Raw genomic sequence first — 21,931 nt, 5'->3', positions numbered from 1 at the left:
ATGCTGCATAATATTTCATTTTTTGATTTCTGCTCTGGATTACATTTTTTTTTTTTTTTTTGCTTTCATGTAAATATTTTTTTAGAGGCCAAACACGTTTGTCTTTTTGGCAGAGGCATCAGCAGAGGGCTTACCCTGCTTTCTTTTTAAGGTCCTTACATTACATTATGAATCCTTAAGTTTGGACATAGTGATAGAGAGATTGTAGAGGGCAGAGTTTTACGCCTCTGGCATCACTCAGAAGTCATAACGGCTCTTTCTTTAGGAGATGAAAAGGCATTCCTTCTCCTCTCTGTGCCTCTGTAGATTAAAGCATCCATTAAGCATCCAAACAAAGAGGGTGAAAGTTCGACCATATGTGCTCATGTCTGTGATAAGAACAGCAGCTGCAGAAAGAACTGCAGTGAAACTTCTCCATCATATCTTTCTTTTATACAATGCACGTGTTGATGACATTCAAAACTTGACCAAAATCACATTTTGATTGCAATTTTTGTTTATGTATTGATGATATCTGAGGAAAGGAATTGCTTGCAGCCTTATATAAACATTTGTGTCTACTTTTAAGATATCTACAGTTTCCTTTGCCTTAACCCCCACTCTGCAGTCCACAGGATGTACTGTATGGTCCTTATTACAGCATACAGGAAAACGAGCTTCAGAGGGGAAGGCAAATGTGTCGGGAATGGTGGCGGTGCACCCAAAACGCAGCAGACCAGGCATTTGGCAGGATCTTAAAACTTTAATAAACAAACATAAACTTGACAGAAGTTGTTTCGCCTAAACATGACAAAAGCAAACTGTTGAATACATAAAACAAGGGCTAAACAAAAAGGGTGATGAAGGGATGACCTGAAAGCAAATTCTTAAATATACTATGGGATCATTGACTAACTGAAGACAGCTGTGGAGGATAAACAAATGGAACCAGGTAAGATTTTGGTGAAACACATAAACCTGAAAAGAAAACATGACATCATCTAAAAAAAATGCAACCAATAACCCCCCCCCAAAAAGGAAGATTTCTTACAAACATAAGGAAAGCTAGACAAACTTCCAAACACAGTTTTTATTAGACAACAATAAATTGAATCTTTATAACTCTGTGATTCAGATCTGCTTTTCGAGTTATAAGATGCAATAATTTGTAAATCCAGTGGAGATTTTAAGCTGTTTAGGAAACTAAAAGTAAGTGGCTTTGTTTGAGAAACTCCAGAGCGAAAAGAAGACGATGCCATATATTTAGAATATCCTGCAAAGAAAAAAAGAAAAAAGCTTGGGAGTCTATTTAGTCGTAATGTTCTGCTCTCCTTGCTGCTTTAGTTAAGAGCTGGCTTGTGGTTCTGTGGTTCTACAGCTGCAAAATTCCTCATGTATTTGACTAAAAGTTTTAGCGGTTCATCAAGCCTGTAATACATGCATTCACTATATGTCCTTTCTGAAAATGGGCTTTTAAAAATAATAAATATCACCACTGGATGTTTTGTAGCATCACAAGATAAACTAAAATCTGGGTTCCAAAGCATAACTTTAGGTGACCTCTGGCAATAGTTAGAGATATAAGTTTTATTTTTTGTTGTTGTTATCTGAAAATGAGATGGTAATGCCAGAAAATCTAAAAGTAAAAAGAAAAAATGGCCAGGATATACAATAAGTAACTGTACAAGAAAGTTATTTTGAAAGAATGGCTGACAAGAATGAGACTCTGACATTGTTTCCAAAATTTCTCATCAAACTATTCTGCAGTGAAAAAACTATAAAACGTCTTTTCCCTTCAGCTGCTCCCTTTATCAAGTGATTGTCTGTTTGATTTGTCTTCAATTGAATGTTGGGTGCCCTTGGTCACATTCTCTGCATTAAACCAGACTCAGAGAATGCACATAAAAGCCCTGGATTAGGCATTAGTCTTACAAACATCATGCTGAATACCAAAGACTGGAGTGGTAGAATGATGGTCGGTGCTTGCCCGGCGACTGGATGACCCTGGCCCCTTGCATTCAGCGACTACAGTATATTTGAATCCTGTCCAGAAATAAAATGTGAACCCATCAACTCAAAAGCCAAAGCTTTGCTGAAATGTAATCATCAAACAGGTACAGGTTTCCAAGAACCGCAGTTGGTGTTTTGCTAAGTCCAGACCCCAGACTGGTTTAACTACATGGAATAATGTCTACAAACCCAAAAATACTGTACTTTTTAAAATTTAGATAAAATTCCTTTTTTGTGTGAATTCTAAAGGCTATTGTTCTGCTTTAGTCTCTGTTTTGATGGAGGGCCTTTGTTTCTTCACATTGACCTCTGAAACACTCAGAGGCCTTTTGTGTTGTTCCTGTTACAGTCAGTGGTTTAAACATTGTTGTCCTCTAAAAAACATTTCTGTGGTTGTTGTTGTAGATTGTGGCCATGACATAAGAAACCTGTATTTTTTTTAAGTCTAGTCATCTTTTATCCTTCATTATTGAAAGTCAAACCTACCTTAAAATCCAAACAAAATATCAATTTTCACAGAATTTATGCCTTCATGCTGCCGCACATCAGAGCCCCGAGGCGGTTTAAGCTCTATTTAAGAAGCAGAGCCTTCGCATGGAGAATTTCTCAATGTTTCTGCTGCCAAAGAATTGACTTGTAGCCAGGAAAATCAGTAACACGCTGCTACTGTAGTCCAGAGTCAAGTGCTGCTTCTGTCAAGAGTTGGGATTATAGTGATGAATTGGACTCATCAAAATGTTTTTTTTTAGTTTTTTTTTACTTTAGAGACCAGTGGGGCACTCCGTACTCCCAATCCTAAAAAAGATGCCAACGCAAGGATAAAAAATGTAAACAAAGCTGAAAGGTTACATGACTGAATCTGCATTTTGTGTGGCTGCTGTTTATTAATACAATGGCTAAACCTGTAGAGCAAATAATGCTTCTGCCTGTGGCCAATGGATGTATAACTTCACACTCTCAAAAATGTTATTACAAATTGAAAACACTTAAAGTGGCTTCTGATGTATGTTCTGTAAGAATTATTTCAAAGAATTTTCCTGTTTTCTTTGTCTTTTCCTTCCTTTTCTGTGTTTTCTGGCTTTAACAGCAACAATTCAGCATTGCGGAGACTAATCAGGCCTGTTTTAACAGCAAAGTGGGGGTGAATTCCCAGTATATCAAGACTGTGACTCATCCTTTTATAGCCTGTTTTAATTTCAGGTTGGTCTCACCATGCTGCGTTGCACAAACCAAGAAAACCTGAGAAAGATGCCATAATGTTCCTATAAAAGTTGCTCAACATGAAATAAAAGAACATATGAGTGTTGTTTCAACCCCGTGGTGAAAATCAAGCACCTATCTGATGAAAAGTACTTTAAACTTTCTATCCTCAAACGCCTCAAAGTATTGCAGAAAGACATCATATTAGTAATCCCAGATGTTGCCCGCATCAGCATTTTGTTAAGTCAACTCTGTCTCTTATTAAAAGGCTTAGCACATAAGTGATGTAAGTGTTGGCATAACTTGTTTAGTGGAAAGAAACCTCACAGGTGGTGAAATGATGGTTAACAAATTTCATTTTTGATCTGCGCTTTGGAGCTCATGTGCATTGGGTCCATGAAAATCACCTGACCACATGTCCTATTGAAGCAGTAAATAGTAGGATTTAGCTGCCAAAGCTCAACTGTCAAGCCGGTTCCTTTGCCAATCAATCACCTGGACAATAAGTGGTGTGAGCAATGTGGTCCAGAACCTTCAAAGGGATATAATCTCACTTTTAATTTGCACCCTGACATTTTTTTTAAAAAAGAAAATACAAATAAGTGATAATCAATTTAGTGTATTCCGGCTCCCCAGATGTGGATAAACAGTTATATGCTGTTAGGCTGCATACAAGCTCCTATAGATTTACTTCCAAAAATGCCCAGAACCACTTCTGACTGTCTGAGTGCCCCACATTCATTTAACAGAGTTTACTTCGTGCTGTACACTTTCATCTACACTTGCTGTGGTTTCTTGTGTTTTTCTAAAGCTAGTAAAATAATAATTGGCTCTCTTTTTTTTCTTCTTGCATATACGACTCAAATATTTCCAGCAATAGCTAAAAATTATATAAAGAGTTAATTGAAGGGTCTTTCTTCTAAAGTGACTGACTTTTCTTTTGTTTTTTTTTCTGTTCTCCTCACTAACTAGCGTCAGGCTGTCTGGGAGACTGATCTGAAAGCTGTGCGAAGAGGGAGCTCTGTGGGGCAGACAGACCCACTACTGGGAGACTCCCTCTTCTCTAAAGAGCTGGAGAACATGGGCAAACAGCTCGCTGGTAGGCATTTCTTTGCACGTTCTCGTGTGACGGCCATGTGGTTGTGGTGTGACTTTATGCATACTGTATATATGAGTTAATCTGTCTGTGTGTTTGTGGCTTTAATGATAAATTGCATTGGTAAGACGGTTTAAATACTTGTGTAAATATAAAATTAAGCATGTAGAATACACTTACACTCATGCAAGCAAACTTTGAATTATAACTTATAAAGTAGTTTATATTGCACCCAGGCGAAGAGTCCGGCCAAAGAATGTGCTGCTTTTGGATAAAAAAAACTGCCTCACTTAATTAAAAACTAGCCTTCTTGCTAAAAAAATGTCAAGATGAATTATAAGAACTGTTTCCATATGCCTAAAATTCATTGAAGCTCCATTAACAACAGCTCCAGTCAACATTTTTTCAATGCTTTGCTAAACTGATTGAAGCTTCTCTGTGCAAAAGTTACATTTATGAGGCAGTTTGGACATAACTTTTCCTCGTAGCCATTATTGGGAAATGTTTTTGCACTGGCGTAAAGTTGTAATCAAAGAGAAGTTCTGCCATATGGTGTCTTTTTGTTTGTTTGCCTGAGTTTTGCTTTTACTGCAGCATCACAGTGTGACCAAGACTCAACAGTTAATAAACTGAGCCAACTTTGTTATTTTCAGACAATAAACTATCAAAATAATGCGGCCGAACAAACCAGAATATGTTTTTTGGAGTCAGTTGTGTTAAATAGACAGCAACTTTTGTCTCCTGAGATTTTCACATGACTTTGATTTCTAAATGGTCTATAATAAATGAAACAATATTTGCTCTAAGGGCTCCCACTAGAATTGATGTTAAAAATGTTTAGCAAATTTGGTTCCTTTTGGACTCTGGTAGCTGCTAATGTGTTCCATGTTTTTCATTTGCACTGCTGCTGAGTTACTTAAATTTGTGTCTTGAGACATTTTTCCCCCTAAAATGCGTATGATTTACTGTGTTGTAAAGGAGTTACAGGGTTTATTCAGACATTGTGCTACTGATTCTTATATTATTTAACAAACTGTTTAATATTTAAAAGCACAATAAACAAAGAAAAAAAGTTAAGCCAAGACAAAATTCTAGTCAAATAAACATTGAGGAAAACGTAAACACTTTATTGCTGTGCAACAAAAAAAATATATTTAAAGTTTGTTTCTTAGAACTAGTCCAGGAATAAAAAAATACTCATGAGTTGGACTGACATTGACAGTTTTGGATCTAACAAGAACATTAAAAGGAAAACATCTCATATTAAGAGTCACAAGTCCAAAGAAGTGGCAAATGTTTACAGATGATTATGTTTTTTTTCACCTCCTTATACTGTTCAGGAAGGAATAATTATGGTTTATGGGATTGGCCAATAGCCAGCAGCAACAACAACTAAAACTCACTATATATGAGATGTGAAAACTAAGGACTTTTTTTTTTTTAGTAAAAAAAAGTTATTGTTCTTGAATGCAATGTAATTGTGCTCCAAAGCAGACTTTACTGCTTTAACTGCTTTCACTTTTGCCTGTTTAAGGTTATAGGATAACTTGTAAAGGATTTGATGAAAGGCCAACCTGGTGAAATTTATAGGTCTAGTTAATATGTCAAAATAGATTATCCACAGGTCCATACAAATAGTCATTTAAAGGGGTCTAATTTTACCATTAAAAAGGTATTTGTTTACATTGGTTTTACAAAAGTTTTCATTTTTTTGTTAAATTTAGATCAATTATTGAAGCTCCATTCCCATCTCACTCTGTAACAAGATGTTTTGTGCAATGCTTTGCTGATAATGATTATTTTCTGATTGGTTAACACACGTTTGAACCATATTTTTATTGACCATCTGTTTAAAGGTGGGTTTACCCATATAGTCTTTGTGCACAGACAGGCAGGGGACAATTTGTTATGAGGTGGGAGAAACTTTGATTTGTTCTGCAAGTAAGAGATAAAACCGGTTCCTATTACACATTTGCCATCTTTACGCTATTTGTGCCTATATTTTGGTCAAAGGAAGTTAAACAGAATTTTAATAAACCCAATTGTCCTTTACACCATACCTTATTCAGACACCTGTAATCCCCACTTTAAACACTTTTTGATTTGAGTGCAGCTCTGGGTCAAATCCAACTTTATACACAGTTTTGTTAACAAGCCAAAGAAAAACCTTTATATCTGTGTTAATATTTTTAAAAAAATAAAGTGCATCCCCAGCTTCCTGGCAAAAATACACTTGTAACAAGAATCCCATTTTCTGTGTTGCCAAAGCACATCTCTTTAGCATCTTCAACATGGGGAATACTGAGACAACCGAACCTGCTGTGGCCTTCCTGGCTGTCTGATATTTTCTGACACGTAGACTTAAAGCTGTTACTCTCTTCCTTCTCTCAAATGACATGAAAACCAGGTTATTTGTTAGGAAAACAAGAACTGTAGCGTTCACAACAGAACAAATTTGAGGTTTAAGTCTACATTTAATGTAAATATATAACAGCATGAGATGATGTTATAATCAAAGAATTCATGATTGGTCACAGACATATTTCTTGAAAAACAACTGGATGTTTCTTTACAGCAGACAACAGAAAGGCATGGCTTTCATTATTTTGAAGGTTTACACCAAATCTGTAGTCTAAAAGTCCATATTTGTCTTTTCTTTTCTTTAAATAGCTTACATTAAAGTGAATCAAGCCCAAAAAATAGGTTTCTTTTTCCATTCATGCAGACTAACTGGGTTGAATCACGAGTTTGCAAGCATTTGAAATGTCATTAGTCCGCGTGTTTATTTTCAGAGGAGGGACTCAATAACGATTGCATGAGCTCTGAATGGTTTTGTTGCGTGCTGTGGCTGTGCATTCTCTCTCCCACGTGCAACTGCTTCTTGATCAAAGACTTTAATAGCTTCGATCTGTTTCTTCTCGTCCTACTCGTCTTTTTCTTCTGATTTATTTTCCGTCTTACTCAAATTTGGATCAAACTATCATACCGTGTGTACAATCATCTTGTGTCTGTGATTACCGGGAGTTGCCACTTTGCATTAGCTTCTAGGGAGAGTAAAGCATGTTTGTTTATCCCAGAGTGATCGGCTGCACGGGATTTCAGAATGAAATCGCATTTGATAAGCTGCTCTTAAAACGCCAAGAAGTGAGGAGAACTAGCTTGCAGTGAGGTCATGAGTGGAGTGATCATTTCTGGAGGAAAGGGGAAATTTCTACGGACCTAAACATGTGGTGTTACCATTAGAATGGTAAATATCTCGAGCTGGAAATATCAACTTTACAGGAACAGATTGCTAATGAACGTATCCTGTTTACAGCAGGATGTGATAACACCAGTCATGCTAACCATGGTGTGGGTGGTAAGAACTCCGACTGGGAAATCATCGGTGGGGTTTCATTTTACACCCTGTAACATAACTTTCTCATACCATCAGTAAAAAGTGTTAAAGCTGAACATCAGAAAAGCTTTAAAAACCCTGTTTCCTGCCTTTTAACTAAATCAGAAATATATTTTTGTATGATCAGCTCTCCTAAAGCTGAATATGTTGTCAAATAAACATTGGTATTTGATTCATCGTATACTTAACAGTCTGGAACAACTGTGTAAACAAATCTCCAAATGTGAATTTTGGGTATTATTTCAGACATGTTCTGCTTTTCATAAAAGCTGCATATTTTGTCATATGTTTCCTGTTATTGCCTGGAAAAATGTTGTTTGTTTGGAGTTGACTAACAAGGAAGACAACATTTGTGAAATCCTTGTCATGCTTCCTTTTGTCACTTATTTAACGTCAGATGTATTCAGTTATCTAAAAATACCCCATCCCAATGAGTCACCTCTGAAATGATGCCTTTTGGGTGATGACTCCCAGACCTTTTTTGTTTGAATACAGTTTGCCAAAATGTGGAACAAAAGCATAAAACGCTGGGAAAAAGACTCAGATGTTGATCTCAGTTGTTGGCAGAGCCTCTGCTTTTACAAACAGCCGTGTTGCTGAAACTACCAGAGAAGCAAACAAACGTGTTTATGTCAGGAGCAGAAATGGGGAGCAAACATGCTGTGCTTACTATACATCTGCCTGGGACTTAATCTAAAAGAGGAAGCTGGATCTAAGAGTTTACAATATTGATGAATCCTTAGCCAGAGAACGATTTAAAGCAAGCGGTTTTGTTCACTTTGATGCTCAGTAATATTTGTAAATCCTTTTTCCAGTCAATTATACTCTTGATTCACTGTATGTTCACTAAATAATAATTAATGTAAACCCAAAATTTTTGGATTAGCAGGATTTTGTAAGTGTAGCATTTTGATTTTAACTTGGCTTGTCATTTTGTTTTTACCAGAGGTTGAAAAGGACTTGGCCAAGTTGGCAGAAGCAGGGAAGATGACTTCCCGAAGCTCCAACAATCCACACAGTAGTCTACTGCACACCCCCCTGCACCACAGAACTCTACCGGACACACTTCCTCTTCCCAGCCTTCTCTCTAGGCCTTCGCCTGCATCGACTAGCTTCTCAGGCAAGCCTTGTGGCATCGGTTTCCCTTTGCTAAACACCAAGCCCACCACCCTGGTCATGGGTCGGACGCAGTCTCCCAGCAACCCTGGAAGCAGGACTCAAACCCCTAGAACACCCAGCAAGCCCCTGACCCCAAATAGCTTTCTGACACGCTCTAGTTTTAACCCTGGAACTCATAAAGAGGTGACGTTCAGGAGGTCGAGGAGCCGCCCTGTGACACCCACGTGCCAGCCCACACTCCCCCGTCCGCTGCTCACCCCTCCAGGGCTGAGCACCACAGACAGTCTTGGTGCCAGTCTTCGGGCTTACCTGTCCGAGGTAAGATGTGAAAAAAAAGAGAGAGTTTTTGTTTCTTGCTCCTAAATTCATGCGACTCATATTGCACAGTGCAGCAGTGGTAAGCACTCTTAAGGCCCTGGTTTGAATCCCAGCTGGGTCCATTCTGAGTAGACTTTGCATATCTTCCCCATGCATGCATTGGTTTTCTCTGGGTACTTTGGCTTCTTCCAACAGTCCAAAGAAAAGGCTTCATAGGTTAATTGGATGCTCTAAAGCACATGTGTCAAACTCAAGGCCCGTGGGTCAAATGTGGCCCACGGGCCACATTTAAAAGTTTTTAATTTCTTAGAATAAAAAATAAAAATTGGTGTGTATTTATTCACATCTAGGGGGAATTGGACTTGAAATATCAGATTGGGTAACTATACATTAGGACTTAAACACTGTTCATATAACCTAACCTGACAGAATCAAATGTAAAGGATTTATGCTAGAGTAAAAAGCAAACAAATGTTTTCTATGTAACTGTAATTGTCAGAATAGTGTGAATAGTGTGACCTGTCTTCCCGCTGCTTTCCTTCATGAGCTTTTTTTTTTTTACCTGGATGAACAAAAAACCCTAAAATGTAACAGAATATAATTCAGTTTCTTGTTTATTTGGAAAATGGTAAAAACAAAAACACTTGATTAGGATGTCTTACATTGTCTGCTATTGACAGAAAGCAAAGTTGCAGAATACAGGCAGACTGAATCCCAGCACACACATACATGCACATCGTGTGGGGTTTCATTTGGAGTCATGGAGGTCTGTACAGTAGGATGTCATTTCCCTGTGAAAATATGAGCTTGGCATTAAAGGGGTACTTTCAGTGGGATTTCTTATATTCCTTTCATGATCTACTTAACAGCGGTGCTATTAAATATGAGCTCTTTTGAAGGCTTTCTTAATGGCAAGCAGGGGTTTTACAGTCTCTTTGTATTTTTCTTGACAGTTACACCAGCTGACACTTTGTGACAATATCCAAAACACTGCACCAGCGCACCAAGTCCACTTTTATTGAGGCCACCTGGGCTCATATAGAAGAACTAAAACCTCAAAGTGAGGTCTGGTTAGAATAAGAGGCAATCTGAAAAATCTTACAAATCAGGATGAATAGAAAAAAAAAAACTAAATCTGTTTTTCATGTTTTATCTGTAAACCTGGTTGAGTCAACAAACTTAACAGTTTTTATTGCAGAATTGTCTTATGAATATTATTTCCAGAGAAAATTCAGCATAAGCAACTATCAGCCAGTTCTTAAAAGAATCTGAAATAGGCTGAAGCACCTTTTGGGAAAATGGCTATAGTCTGCTATAGACACAAACATTTTTAAGTCATTTGTTGAGAAATCATTTTTTTTTACATATATTTTTTTGTATTTTACAATTTTGAAGGTAAAAGTTCGACCAGTTGTACGTTTTTCAGACATTGTTTTGACTATTCACATTTTTTTATTTTTACATTTGTTTAATTTATCTGGGACAGTTGTAAAATTAAAAACAAAACAAATATATTCTAAAAAGTAATCAGTTATTATCTTTATTTAACACTTATTTAACCAGGTATGTCAAATGAAAACCTGAACCATATGAAGTTTTTTTTTTCTTTTCCTTTTGGACTGTAATTCAATTTATTTCTTTAATCATTTCTCCTTTTTGTTGTTGTTTTTTTCATCAAATCTGAACATTTTTTAAAAAGCTATAAAGAATTCTTTGATTTAGAGGTTTTACAAATCCCCAGCCATTTTGAAAATGAGGTTTAATATTTATTGTTTGGCGTCCTCTAAGTCTTTTTATTTGGATTATGCTCTTTTCCCCCTCAGGATGAGTTTTACCAGCAGTTGCAGGCCATCAGACAGCCTTGGCATATTCCCAGTGACACAGACAGTGACATCCTGGAGCCTCCAGAACAGGATACAAGTGGGTCTTTGCACTTGCTTATTTTTCCAAACCTACATTTGCTTGTTTTATGATTTCTCTGCTCATCCAGGCTCCCATTAAGGAAGAAAGCAATTATTCACAGTTTAGTTCAGTTTGCTGGTATGTGGTCAAAGCCTCTCTGGCGAATCCACAGCTCACAAATCATTCCCTTTAATGATTTTACCTTCCCACATTTTTGTCTCTATGTCATTTTAGCACAATGAATTACAACAGCATTAAAGCAGCAAAGGAAAAGTACTCATTGTAAACTTTTAAGATTGAACACAAGGGATGAAAAAATAACATATTTCACTGTTGGATGAAGTGCTTTAGGGTTTCTAAAGGGGGAAGGTTGTTCTATAAAATCTCCTTTCCTGGCATCAATATCTTAATCGAGATGTAGATGATAGGCATGGATGGCTCTTGCTGAACATCGTAAACCCTGTTGGAGTAATGATCTGGCGTTGATACAGCCAAGTGTATTCCACTTGCTTCCAACTTGACAGAATTAGATCAGACCTCCTTGAACATTGTGGGCCGTAAATCAAATGAATATATGAGGCAGTACGCCCCGATACTCAGAAACTCACCAAAGTAAAACTAAGTAGTTTTCAATTCATGGACGACCCACTGAGGATAGGAGATTTACGCCGTTCTAGTGCTGCTCAACATATGGCTAAACAGCTCAGAAACTTGAAAATTTTTAAAAAAACGTTATGTCTGTTCCTGCTTTAAATGAAAAACAAATTGTATAAACATGGAGTATTTCTGAAAGCCTGCTGTGTGGCAAAGAGAAATATGTAAGAAGACATGAGAAACTGGAGAAAAGGCAATTTTATTGTCAAAATGTCAAGTGAAGCACCATTCTTGACAAATGCAAGAGCAAAAAAAAAAAAAAACATGGAAACATTGCTACTAAAGGTGTTTGCACAATTTGAAACAAAACATTTTTTTCTATTTTAAACCATGTGTTATGATGTGGACATTATTTTTCATTTAGACTTTAAATGAGTTCTAAATGATTCACATCTTCTACTCAAGCTGATGTTAACGCCAAATTTTGCCTTGCAAGTGCCCTAAAATTCAAAATTTGTGGTAAATCTTCAACGGAGCTAGAAGGAATGGTCCTGCCTACTTAGTGGCAAAAGGGCATTGAAACTAAACTGTTGTTGACCAAAACTAGAATGAAATCCTGGCTTTGACATCCTAATCAAAATTTAAAAGAGAATAAAGAAAGAAAGAAAGAAAGAAAGAAAGAAAGAAAGAAAGAAAGAAAGAAAGAAAGAGTTTGAGTTTCAAAACACCTTTAATGACCAATCATCATTAAACAAATAAAATATTCACATCAAAAAATTAAAGAAAAACACAAAAACAAAGAAACAAACTCAAAAATTTACCACTAAAGAGTCATCCTTGACGAAACACAAAACATTTTGTACAGCCCAAATATTTTCAAAAACATCAAGTGCATGTGTCAGCCTATAAAAACCAAATTCGACGTTCAACCTTGCCACCAAAAGTCTTTTAAAAAGAAACAGGACATCGTCAGACCCAACTCCCCGTATCCGATTTTTCCTCGTCAACCATACCGCCAACTTGGCTTCACCGGAAAGAAAATTTAACAAAACATGGACTCTCCGCTTTCTGGCCAAATATTTTGGCCCATAAATGAAACACACAGATGAAAACTGTTCTCCCAGCCCCTCAAAAAAAGAACGAAGAAGAGAAAAAAGTCCAGTCAGACGTTGACACTGCAAAAAAAGATGTTCCACAGTTTCTGCAACAGAACAGAACGGACACCCATCCCCCACGCCAGGATTAAGGTGCACCAGATATCTGTTCGTGGCTATGATCCCGTGTACGACCCTCCACTGGAGGTCACCTACCCGTTTCTCAACAGGAGCTTTGTACAGGGATCTCCAACAGCCCCTCGGGGAAGACCCCGTGCCAAACAACTCAGCCCACCTCGACACTCTGACGTCCATTAAGGAGCGCAAGTTCAAAACTTTAACACATAAAAGATATGAAGCCTTCTTCCCAATCGTTTCAAAAGTTCCTATTTGAGGAGTAGTCCAGGACAGGAGTTTAGTTCCGTCCTCCTGCCATCCCTCGCAGGCCGGAGAAACCTGCAGAGGAGGAAAGATGAAATCCACACCATCCACCCACTGGCTAGATGCAATAGGATCCATCACATAGGTTTGATAAGACACAGGCAAGGAGAGACAAATCTCCTTCACGAGATTTTCCAATGTTCTGAGAGATCTTATTCCGGTAAAAGCAGAAAGCTCAGGAGCAGGAGTCATTAGGAGATGTCCAAGCTTCACACAGCCCGCATCTCTCAACTTCGACCTCATGGTAGCAGAAACCAGAATCTGTGAGTTGAGGAGGTCGTTTCCAAAAATGGGTTCTTCGAACAGCCATATTCCAGGTGTTGAAACTATTTCCCTTTTGCAGAGCAACAGTCGCCAGGCTTGTAGGACAGAGCAGTAGAAAGGTGAAAGTCCAGTCAGGTCCAAGGTATGAAGCTGGGGCAGAAACAAATGTTTGTCAAATCCATAACCCCCAGCTTTCCTCAGCAGCACACATGCAGTATCCAACCACGGCAGTCCAAAACCGTGGAGCAGACGCTGCGCTGTCCGCAGTCTAAAGGCGGCTACACGGGCCGAAATATCAATCAGTCCCTGACCGCCCTCCTCAACCGGCAGGTAGAGAATGGCAGCTCTTAGCCAATGATGACCAGACCAAAAGAAATCCACCACGGTCTTTTGAAGTGCAGTGATGAGGCTTGCAGGAGGAGGCAACACCATCATACTATGCCAAAGTGTCGAGGCAACCAAGTTATTGACAACAAGAACTCTACCCCTGAAGGAAAGCTGAAGCAGCAGGTATTTCCATTTAGACAGTCTGGCACACACTCTCTCCATGACACCCTCCCAATTCTTTTTCTGAAAAACGTCACTGCCCAAATAAACTCCTAAAAACTTCATCCCCTCCGTTCCCCAATCAAGATTCCCAGGCAAAAGAGGCAATGTGGAGCCCGACCAACGTCCCAACAATAGAGCGGTGCTCTTACCCCAGTTCACCTTAGCCGAAGAAGCCCTTTGGAAAAGATCCAGAACATTGCACAGAGAATCAATATCTGCCTGATGTCGAACAAAAACCGTTACGTCATCTGCATATGCAGACACCACAAGAGACGGTTTGTGGGACATTTCTGGTAACATCAATCCTGTAAGCAGAGTACGTAGCCTATGGAGAAAAGGTTCAATGGCAATAGCGTACAGTTGTCCAGAAAGTGGACATCCCTGTCTAATCCCTCTCTGAACCATAACAGGGCTGCTCAGTCTGCCACCAATCTTGACTAAACAAAAAGCCTCCTTATACAAAAGAGCCAACAAAGACGTAAAAAACTCTCCAAAACCAAAAGCTCTCAAAGCAGAAAATAAATAAATATGATCAACCCTATCGAAGGCCTTCTCCTGATCCAAGGATAATAGTCCAACTGAGGTGTCACAGTGTTTGCAAACATCAAATAAATCACGTACAAGAAAAAGATTGTCCATAATAGATCGGTCAGGCACACAATAGGACTGATCTCTGTGAATGATTACACCTAAAACATTCTTAAGTCTATTGGACATGACCTTAGAGAGCAACTTATAGTCTGTACAGAGCAAGGCAAGCGGTCTCCAGTTCTTCAGGAGAGTTAAGTCTCCTTTCTTAGGAAGAAGAGAGAGAACAGCATGACGGCATGAGAAAGGTAACAATCCAGTCTGTGAGCAATCCTTGAACACCTCTAGTAGATCCGGGCCCAGGCACTTCCAGAAGTGTTTATAAAAATCCGCCGGCAGCCCATCCAAACCAGGAGACCTCCCGAGCGCCATCTGACCCACAGCAGCAGTCAATTCCTCCATGGAGATTGTAGAGTCCAAAAGATCCCTGTCTGCGTCACTCAGTCGTGGGAGTCCCTCCATCAGCTGATCCACACAGTCGCTGTCGCAGTCCTCTTTTCCGAATAAGCCGCTATAAAAATCCACCGCAAGAGTTCTCATGGCAGCCGGACTCGTAGTAACAGTCCCATCAAGAAGGCGCAGACAGACCATCTGTTTCTTCCTAGAAACAGATTTCTCCAGGTTGAAAAAGAACGACGTGGGAGCATCCATGTCTCTGATGGTGATAAACCGAGCTCGAACTAAAGCTCCCTTAGCCCTTTCACGGAGAAATGAACTCAGTTCACCCCGTCTGCTCTTAAGTAATTGACCTTGTGAAGCACTATGAGTTGAACAAGTGTTTTCTAGCCCAGAAATTTCTTTTTCCAAAGCAGATATTGCTCTCTTAGTTGCAACTGTGGAATGGCTCGTATACTGCTGACAGAAAACCCGTATTTGTGCTTTACCCACCTCCCACCACTGGCTAACAGAAACAAAATCAGATCTTCTACATCTCCAAAGCTCCCAAAAAAACTCAAATTTCTCACAAAAAACTCTATCCAGTAGAAGCTTCACATTGAAATGCCAGTATGAACTTCCTTTTGTAGAAGATCCAAGGTGTAATTCTAGTGTTATCATATGATGATCACTAAAAGCAACTGGATAAATGGAACATCCATAAACCCTGTTTCTAAAACTGTCTGTGATATAAAATCTGTCCAGTCTAGCGAGGCTCAATTTTCCACCCACATTCCTGGCCCACGTGTATTGTCTGGTTTGGGGATTATTAAGCCGCCACACGTCAACCAAAGAAGAATCAGAAACAATCTTTGATAAAACCGTTGATGACTGGAAATGAGGTTCTGCACCTGTTCTATCTAAAGTAAAATCTAACGTGCAGTTCCAGTCACCGCCCATCACTATAACGTCCCCTGGATCACAGTTCTTCAAAAAATCCTCTAAAGTGAGGAAAAAAGGGATTCTGTGAGCACCTTCTGCAGGTGCATAAAAGTTAAACAAAATTTAAACCCGTTCAGTTCAACCCTCACAGCGAGGAACCTGCCCGCGGCCACCTCACTAACGGATAAGATATTAAGACTCAGCCGAGGTGAAAAAAGAACCGCCACCCCAGCAGAGAAGACTGTACCATGAGAAAAGAAAGACTGACCCCTCCACCACAGAGCCCATTCTGCTTCAGTCAGTACATCACTATGTGTCTCCTGTAAAAACAAAATATCCAGAGCTTTATCTTCAAAAATGTCTTTAATAATCGCCCTCTTTTCCGCATCCCTCCCACCATTAATGTTTAAAGAGCCTGCCTTAAATGTAAACATAGAGTGAAGAAGGAAAAGTGAAGAAAATAACAGGAAAAGAATCATCCACACACACACAGTCATAACTACGTCAGTGTTTCACCCTTTTTCTTCATTTTCAACCTTCTGGAGCTTTTACCCTTCAAAGCCTTCAACTGTTTACGAATGGTAGTGACATGTTTCTTTAATCGAAACCGTTTCTTTTCATCAAGTATATTAAAGTCAACCTGTTTCTGCAAAGTTAGTGACGTCAGAATGAACTTCTCCAAATCTGGAAAATAATCAGCCACTTTAACTGGTCTACCAAATGAATCTTCTAGGAAGTGATTGATTTCCTCAAGTGAATAAATGTCATCGGACGATATCTGGGACTCTGCCAGAGAGACACAGTCAGAGTCTGAATCCAGCTCCATGTCTGTGGTGACAGGAGGAGGAATCACAGCAGAAAAATCATCAGTAACAGCAGACTGTCCATCTGCACACTCAACCCCTTCACCAGTCACCCCTGTGCCCATTTTATCACCACTAGAATGGTCAGAAATACCGCCAACATTCTCAACACTGACACTCACACCACCTTCAGACTCCTCCTGAAGCTCTGAGGCAGGAGCAACAGTGTTGTCTCTAACATTAACCTCACTATTGCTGCTCTGAACAGCCTCAGAGCTGCAACCTTCACCAGGATCCGTACCAGTTAGAAGGGCGGGGTCCCTCACACCCACAGATTCTGCAGCGGCAAGCCCCTGCTCCACCTGAGCGGCCGGAGCGGCCTCATCAGGCCGCCCTTCAGCTGCCCTGTGAGGGCAGGCGGCGCGCTTATGCCCAGCGTTTCCGCACTCAAAGCACTTCATATTTCCCGTGCTGGCATAGAGACCAAATAACTGCCATTCCCGTGCTTCACGCGGAAGGACACGTCCAGAGTCTGAGCAGAAGAGCTAAGAAACATGAAAACCTGTCTGCGGAAAGACTGAACATGTCTCAGCTTCTCACTCCTGCAGCCCAAACCTACAGTTCGGAAACCGCTAGCAAACTTTCCGTAACGCTGCAGCTCTTTTTCCAGAGCGTCGTTGGGAATGAACGGGGGAACCCCCGAAACAATGACACGCGTCGACGGCACCGCGAGCGGGGACACCTGCAGGAACTCCCCGCCCACAGTGACGCCACACGCGATCAAGTCAGATACCAAACGCTCCTCCGTCAGAAAAACTATCACTCCTTTGTTCATCCGAGAAGCATAAGTAATGTTGGCGTGACCAACTAAGTCTCCCACGGCAAGGAGAATTGTCTCCACAGACACCTGTGGGTCGGGTTGGACGCGGATCCCATGCCTCAGGGACAAGGACGGCGTCTGAGACGCCATCCCGGCGAGGCGGGTGAACCGCTGATCCCCCAAACTCACCAGTGAAAGTCGTTAAAAACAGTAAATAACTCAAAATAGAAAACGAACAAAGGAGCACTAAACCACACAAACTTTCTGTCAAACTCTCAAACTCACTCACTCACCCACACCGTCCATGCTGACGCCGCTACCAATCTCCCAGCATGCAGTGCAAGAAAGAAAGAAAGAAAGAAAGAAAGAAAGAAATGCTAAATTCTAACATGAGTACCTTGTTTACCTGGTATTTTCAGACAGATGCAGCATTAAAGTCTAGTTGCTGCACTAAATGCACCTAACATGTAAAAAAGCTGCTTTTCATAAATTGAAAGGTAGTTCTTAAAAAAAGGCCTGCTAAAATCACCTCACACACAAAACAACTGATTAAATTAAATTAAAATCTCATAAATCTCAAGGCTATTTCTTTCACAGCTCTATTCAGATATATGAAAGACTTGGTATCATCTAATCCCTGTCGGACACAAACACCTACTATTAATCTTCCCTCCGTGATCAGTTTTCAAATGGCTGGCACTTCTGTGAATTTAAAGGGACACCATCCATGTGTCACTACCAAATATGAGTTCCTGATTGGTCAGAGTTCGACCTGCTTTAAGTGTGGAAGCCCGTAACGTCCATTCAGTTGTGTTTACATTGACTTTTTCTTATTTGAAGTGGCCGCTTGAACGCACGTTGCTGAGGGCGACATGAACGTAGCTTTACATGCACAAAGCACTTTGAATATACCAAAGAGCCACTGCTCTTTTTGCTTTTCAGCCCTAACAAAAAGCACATTAAATTAATGGTAAACGAAAAATTTGGAGATAAATATTCTATAAAAGTAAAACAACTGAAAAACTCAAAGTTTCTTTCTCTGTTTCATTGAATTTCAACTGCATATGCGAATAAAAAGAAGGCGGCTTTTTAGGGATGTTATAAAACAAGAATTCCAGTCAAAGCGAGGATTAGTTTTATTTGGAGGGTCGTAGTTTGGTCAAATGTGTATCTTACACAATAAAGGGATACATTTCCTAGCAGACCCTGGGGGGCTCTATTCTAATCCCTGGCAATGGTAATGGTGTGTTATGATAGGGTATGAGGCACATATTGAACTAGACATGGCCTGAAGAGTGAAGAGACGCTGACAGAAGAAAAGAGACCCGGCAGCCACAAGACGTGACAAAGCATCTCCTGACGTGAGAGGAGGCCTGTAGGACTGCTCAGTGAAATCTGGTCTGGATGTCTCCGTGTGGTTGCATTACAATGACTTCATGAGTCAGAGTGAGACAGCAAATTTACACCGAGAAAACGTGGCTCTTTCATTAAAGTTGTCATTGGATCGTACAAATATATTGAAATATATTGTGATGTTTTTTTCATAAAGTTGGCAATCTACTGCACTCAAAAAGTAGAAAAACGATCATTTTGAGGCAACACTCCAATAAAACTTTTATTTGAGTATGTTTTAATGAGTCGTTCCAATAACTCACCATGGATATCAAATCAAAACAAATTGGCTTTTAAGAGATCTGATTAATGTCTTCTGGGCAGGATGTAGAAATTGAAAGATGCTGTGTGCATGTTCTTTTCTATCCTAAAACACGGGGTCCACATCATTAGTACAAAGCAGAACATCAACAGATGTTCCTGAACTGAGAGCTAAATAATAGGGGAAAATCCATAACTATTTCCTGTTATTCTAGAAATCCTCCTCATTCCGTCAACCACGCATTCCAAAACGGAGATGAAAGTTTTTCTCACTTGTCGTGTCTAAATCTAAACATTGCGTTCCTAAATACTAAATGGCTGGTGCTTAGAGTGAAAATTAATGTCTCGTTCTTATTATAGACAGACTTGCTTAAAGCTTTTTTTAATGTTCATAAGTGCTTTGTTTATTTTATATGGCTGTAATCAGTAAAATATGTGACTTAAATGTGAATTTGTCCTTCTTTTGAAGGAAAAAAATAAATAAAATGTGCTGTTTATCCCCACAAAACACATTAACTGCCTAAGCAATGATTCCCCTTAATGTTGCTTTCTTGAAAATGACAAGAAAAAGACTGCTGCTACTTTTAAGTATTGTTGCTGCAGTAACATCAAGCTCCTTAATTTTCACTTTACATTGACTCTGCAAGGCAGTTTATAATGTTCAATGATAAGATGCATCGTGGGAACACTTATATCCTCATATAAATCTCAGAAAGCTGGAGAATTAGCCACAGTGTTCATTAAGAGCCATCATGCTGTCTTGTGAGACAGAATTTATGTACTTTGTTTTCTGTCCACAGGTGATTCAAGAAAACTCAGCAAAAGATCTTTGTTTTCAGGTGAGATCACTTAAAGAGCTTTTTTTAGCCTAAAACCCAACAAAACCAAACCTCTTGCCTGGAATAAACAGAAAGTATTCTGCAATTATAACAGGCTCAAACTGAGAGAAGCTCAGTGACCTCATTCGTAGAGAGACAACATGTTACTCAAGTAACCACCAATGGATTACTCCTAACAGAGGTCTCCACCTTTATTTATGGTCCGTTTAACTACCGTCACAGCCTAAAAAAAAGGGCACAGTGGTTCTAAAATGTGATTGGCCAAAGCTGCCATGTGTGTGGTGATGGTACTGTTGCCCAATTCCATTAAGTCACTTGGGTTCAGAGTTTACACACAGCAGACAGCGTCAACATTTAGGAGAAAGTCTGTTTGGTTTGAGGTTGTCTGTAGCTCTCCTTGTGGCTCCAGAGGTGCCCACAGCTCCCAATATCAGTGTGCCAGTCTGGAGGGAGTTCTGAGAGCAGACTGCTGCTGATGTTTGGCCATCAGTGAGGCAAGAGCTTTGCCACGGTAACCAAACGGAGACCTCACTTCTGCCCCATCAGACTCCCGTGTCGTGAAATATGTGGACTGGAACCTTCACTGGGCAGAATTAAGCCTCATTTTCCACCTCATGTTTGTCTGTGACATGTTCAGATATTAAATGATTGTTTTACAGTAATTGCCCCAGCTTTTATTTCTATTTGTGGTTGAATGTGTCTGATTTTGGTTCCTAGGAGACTAATGTTTATGTATTTTTTCTCTCATAGGCCTTTAGTGATGAGGGGCCAAGATCCCACCAAACCATTATGCAAACCACTGGACATTTTTATAAATATTTTTTTAAATCATGAATGAATGAAAATAAAAACAAGATTGTATACTTTTTTTTTTACAGATAACTATATAATGAAGTTGTATAAATTCATTGAGAATGTGGAATATACAGTTTATTTATTTTTTTCCTCACAGCATGCTGTTGAACTTATTCGTGGACTCAAGAAAAACATGCATTTTACCCTTAATGGACTCTTTTTTGCCCAAGTGCATATTTAGACTGTCAGAGCAGCACACCAATATTGAAAAATTCCTATTGGCACACACTGTTAAAAATGTGTTTTCACATAAATGCAAAGAAAATTTGTTAGGGGAATTTATGGAATGCTGTCTTGTTTATTAAAATCATTTGATAAAAACTGATTTTTTATTTTATTTTATCTTTATTTCACCGAACTAATATTCTCCTTCTTTTAAACTCGTAATTGCTTAAACATAAAAAAAAACACTGGGGAGGGGAGTGCAAACACTTTTACAGCTCTAATTCATAAAAGGCCGACAATATTCCACATTTCTACTATTGGCAGAAACATGAGTAAAAGACGACAAATGAATAAGATGAAAGTAGTAAAATTTTTCCTAATCCCATTCAAGTTTCAGTGCCAAGACCAAAATAAGTAGCTTTGGTGGTCCATTTAAAAACTAATCTAGGTTGAAAATAAAGAATTCTATCCAAGTTTTTACACTATGGTAGCTGAGTGTGTTGTGTTGTTTCTGCCTAAAGTAGAAGCAGAAGAATTCCACGTGCTTGACTTTAGCTTAACCCAAAACTACACTCTCCATTGTTTACAAGAACACAAATACAGACACATCCGGTCAAACCCTCTCTGATTATAAAAGTATTTTTGGAGAAAATGAATGAAATTTGTGAAAAAAAGCTCTTTAGCCTTGTTTCTGTCACAGAAAACATTAAAATGCCTCCACTGCAACCTGGCAGTGAATGCAATAGCGCGAAGGGTCTTGCCCAAGGACCTACACAGAATGAAGCGCATTGTGCCCCTTGGGAACTGAACCCTACAACTGCAGCGACCTGCAGTTGTATCTTCTTATAGAGGCCTGCTTGTCTTAGTAGGCATCTAAGGTTTTCTGATGTTAAAGCTTCAGGATTTTTTTCTGATATAAATTTGCCAA

The 21,931-nt window shown here is 39.3% G+C and overlaps 1 protein-coding gene across 1 annotated transcript in view; it reads left to right on the top strand.

Annotated features, from left to right (window-relative positions):
* c20h8orf34 (chromosome 20 C8orf34 homolog) overlaps positions 1 to 21,164 on the top strand; it is a 72,546-nt gene extending 51,382 nt beyond the window's left edge. Inside the window, exons 11-15 of the mRNA XM_023949896.1 lie at positions 4,162 to 4,288; positions 8,629 to 9,119; positions 10,943 to 11,039; positions 19,945 to 19,983; positions 20,734 to 21,164. Coding sequence (XP_023805664.1) covers positions 4,162 to 4,288; positions 8,629 to 9,119; positions 10,943 to 11,039; positions 19,945 to 19,983; positions 20,734 to 20,741 — 762 coding nt within the window. The 3' untranslated portion in view covers positions 20,742 to 21,164. The remainder of the gene's footprint in view (positions 1 to 4,161; positions 4,289 to 8,628; positions 9,120 to 10,942; positions 11,040 to 19,944; positions 19,984 to 20,733) is intronic.
* The last annotated feature ends 767 nt before the right edge of the window (positions 21,165 to 21,931 follow it).

Source organism: Oryzias latipes, chromosome 20, assembly GCF_002234675.1.
Source record: "Oryzias latipes chromosome 20, ASM223467v1".
In the NCBI taxonomy this organism is placed as follows: domain Eukaryota; kingdom Metazoa; phylum Chordata; class Actinopteri; order Beloniformes; family Adrianichthyidae; genus Oryzias; species Oryzias latipes.
Note: the sequence above shows the minus strand (reverse complement) of the source record. Positions and strands in the feature narration are given on the sequence as shown.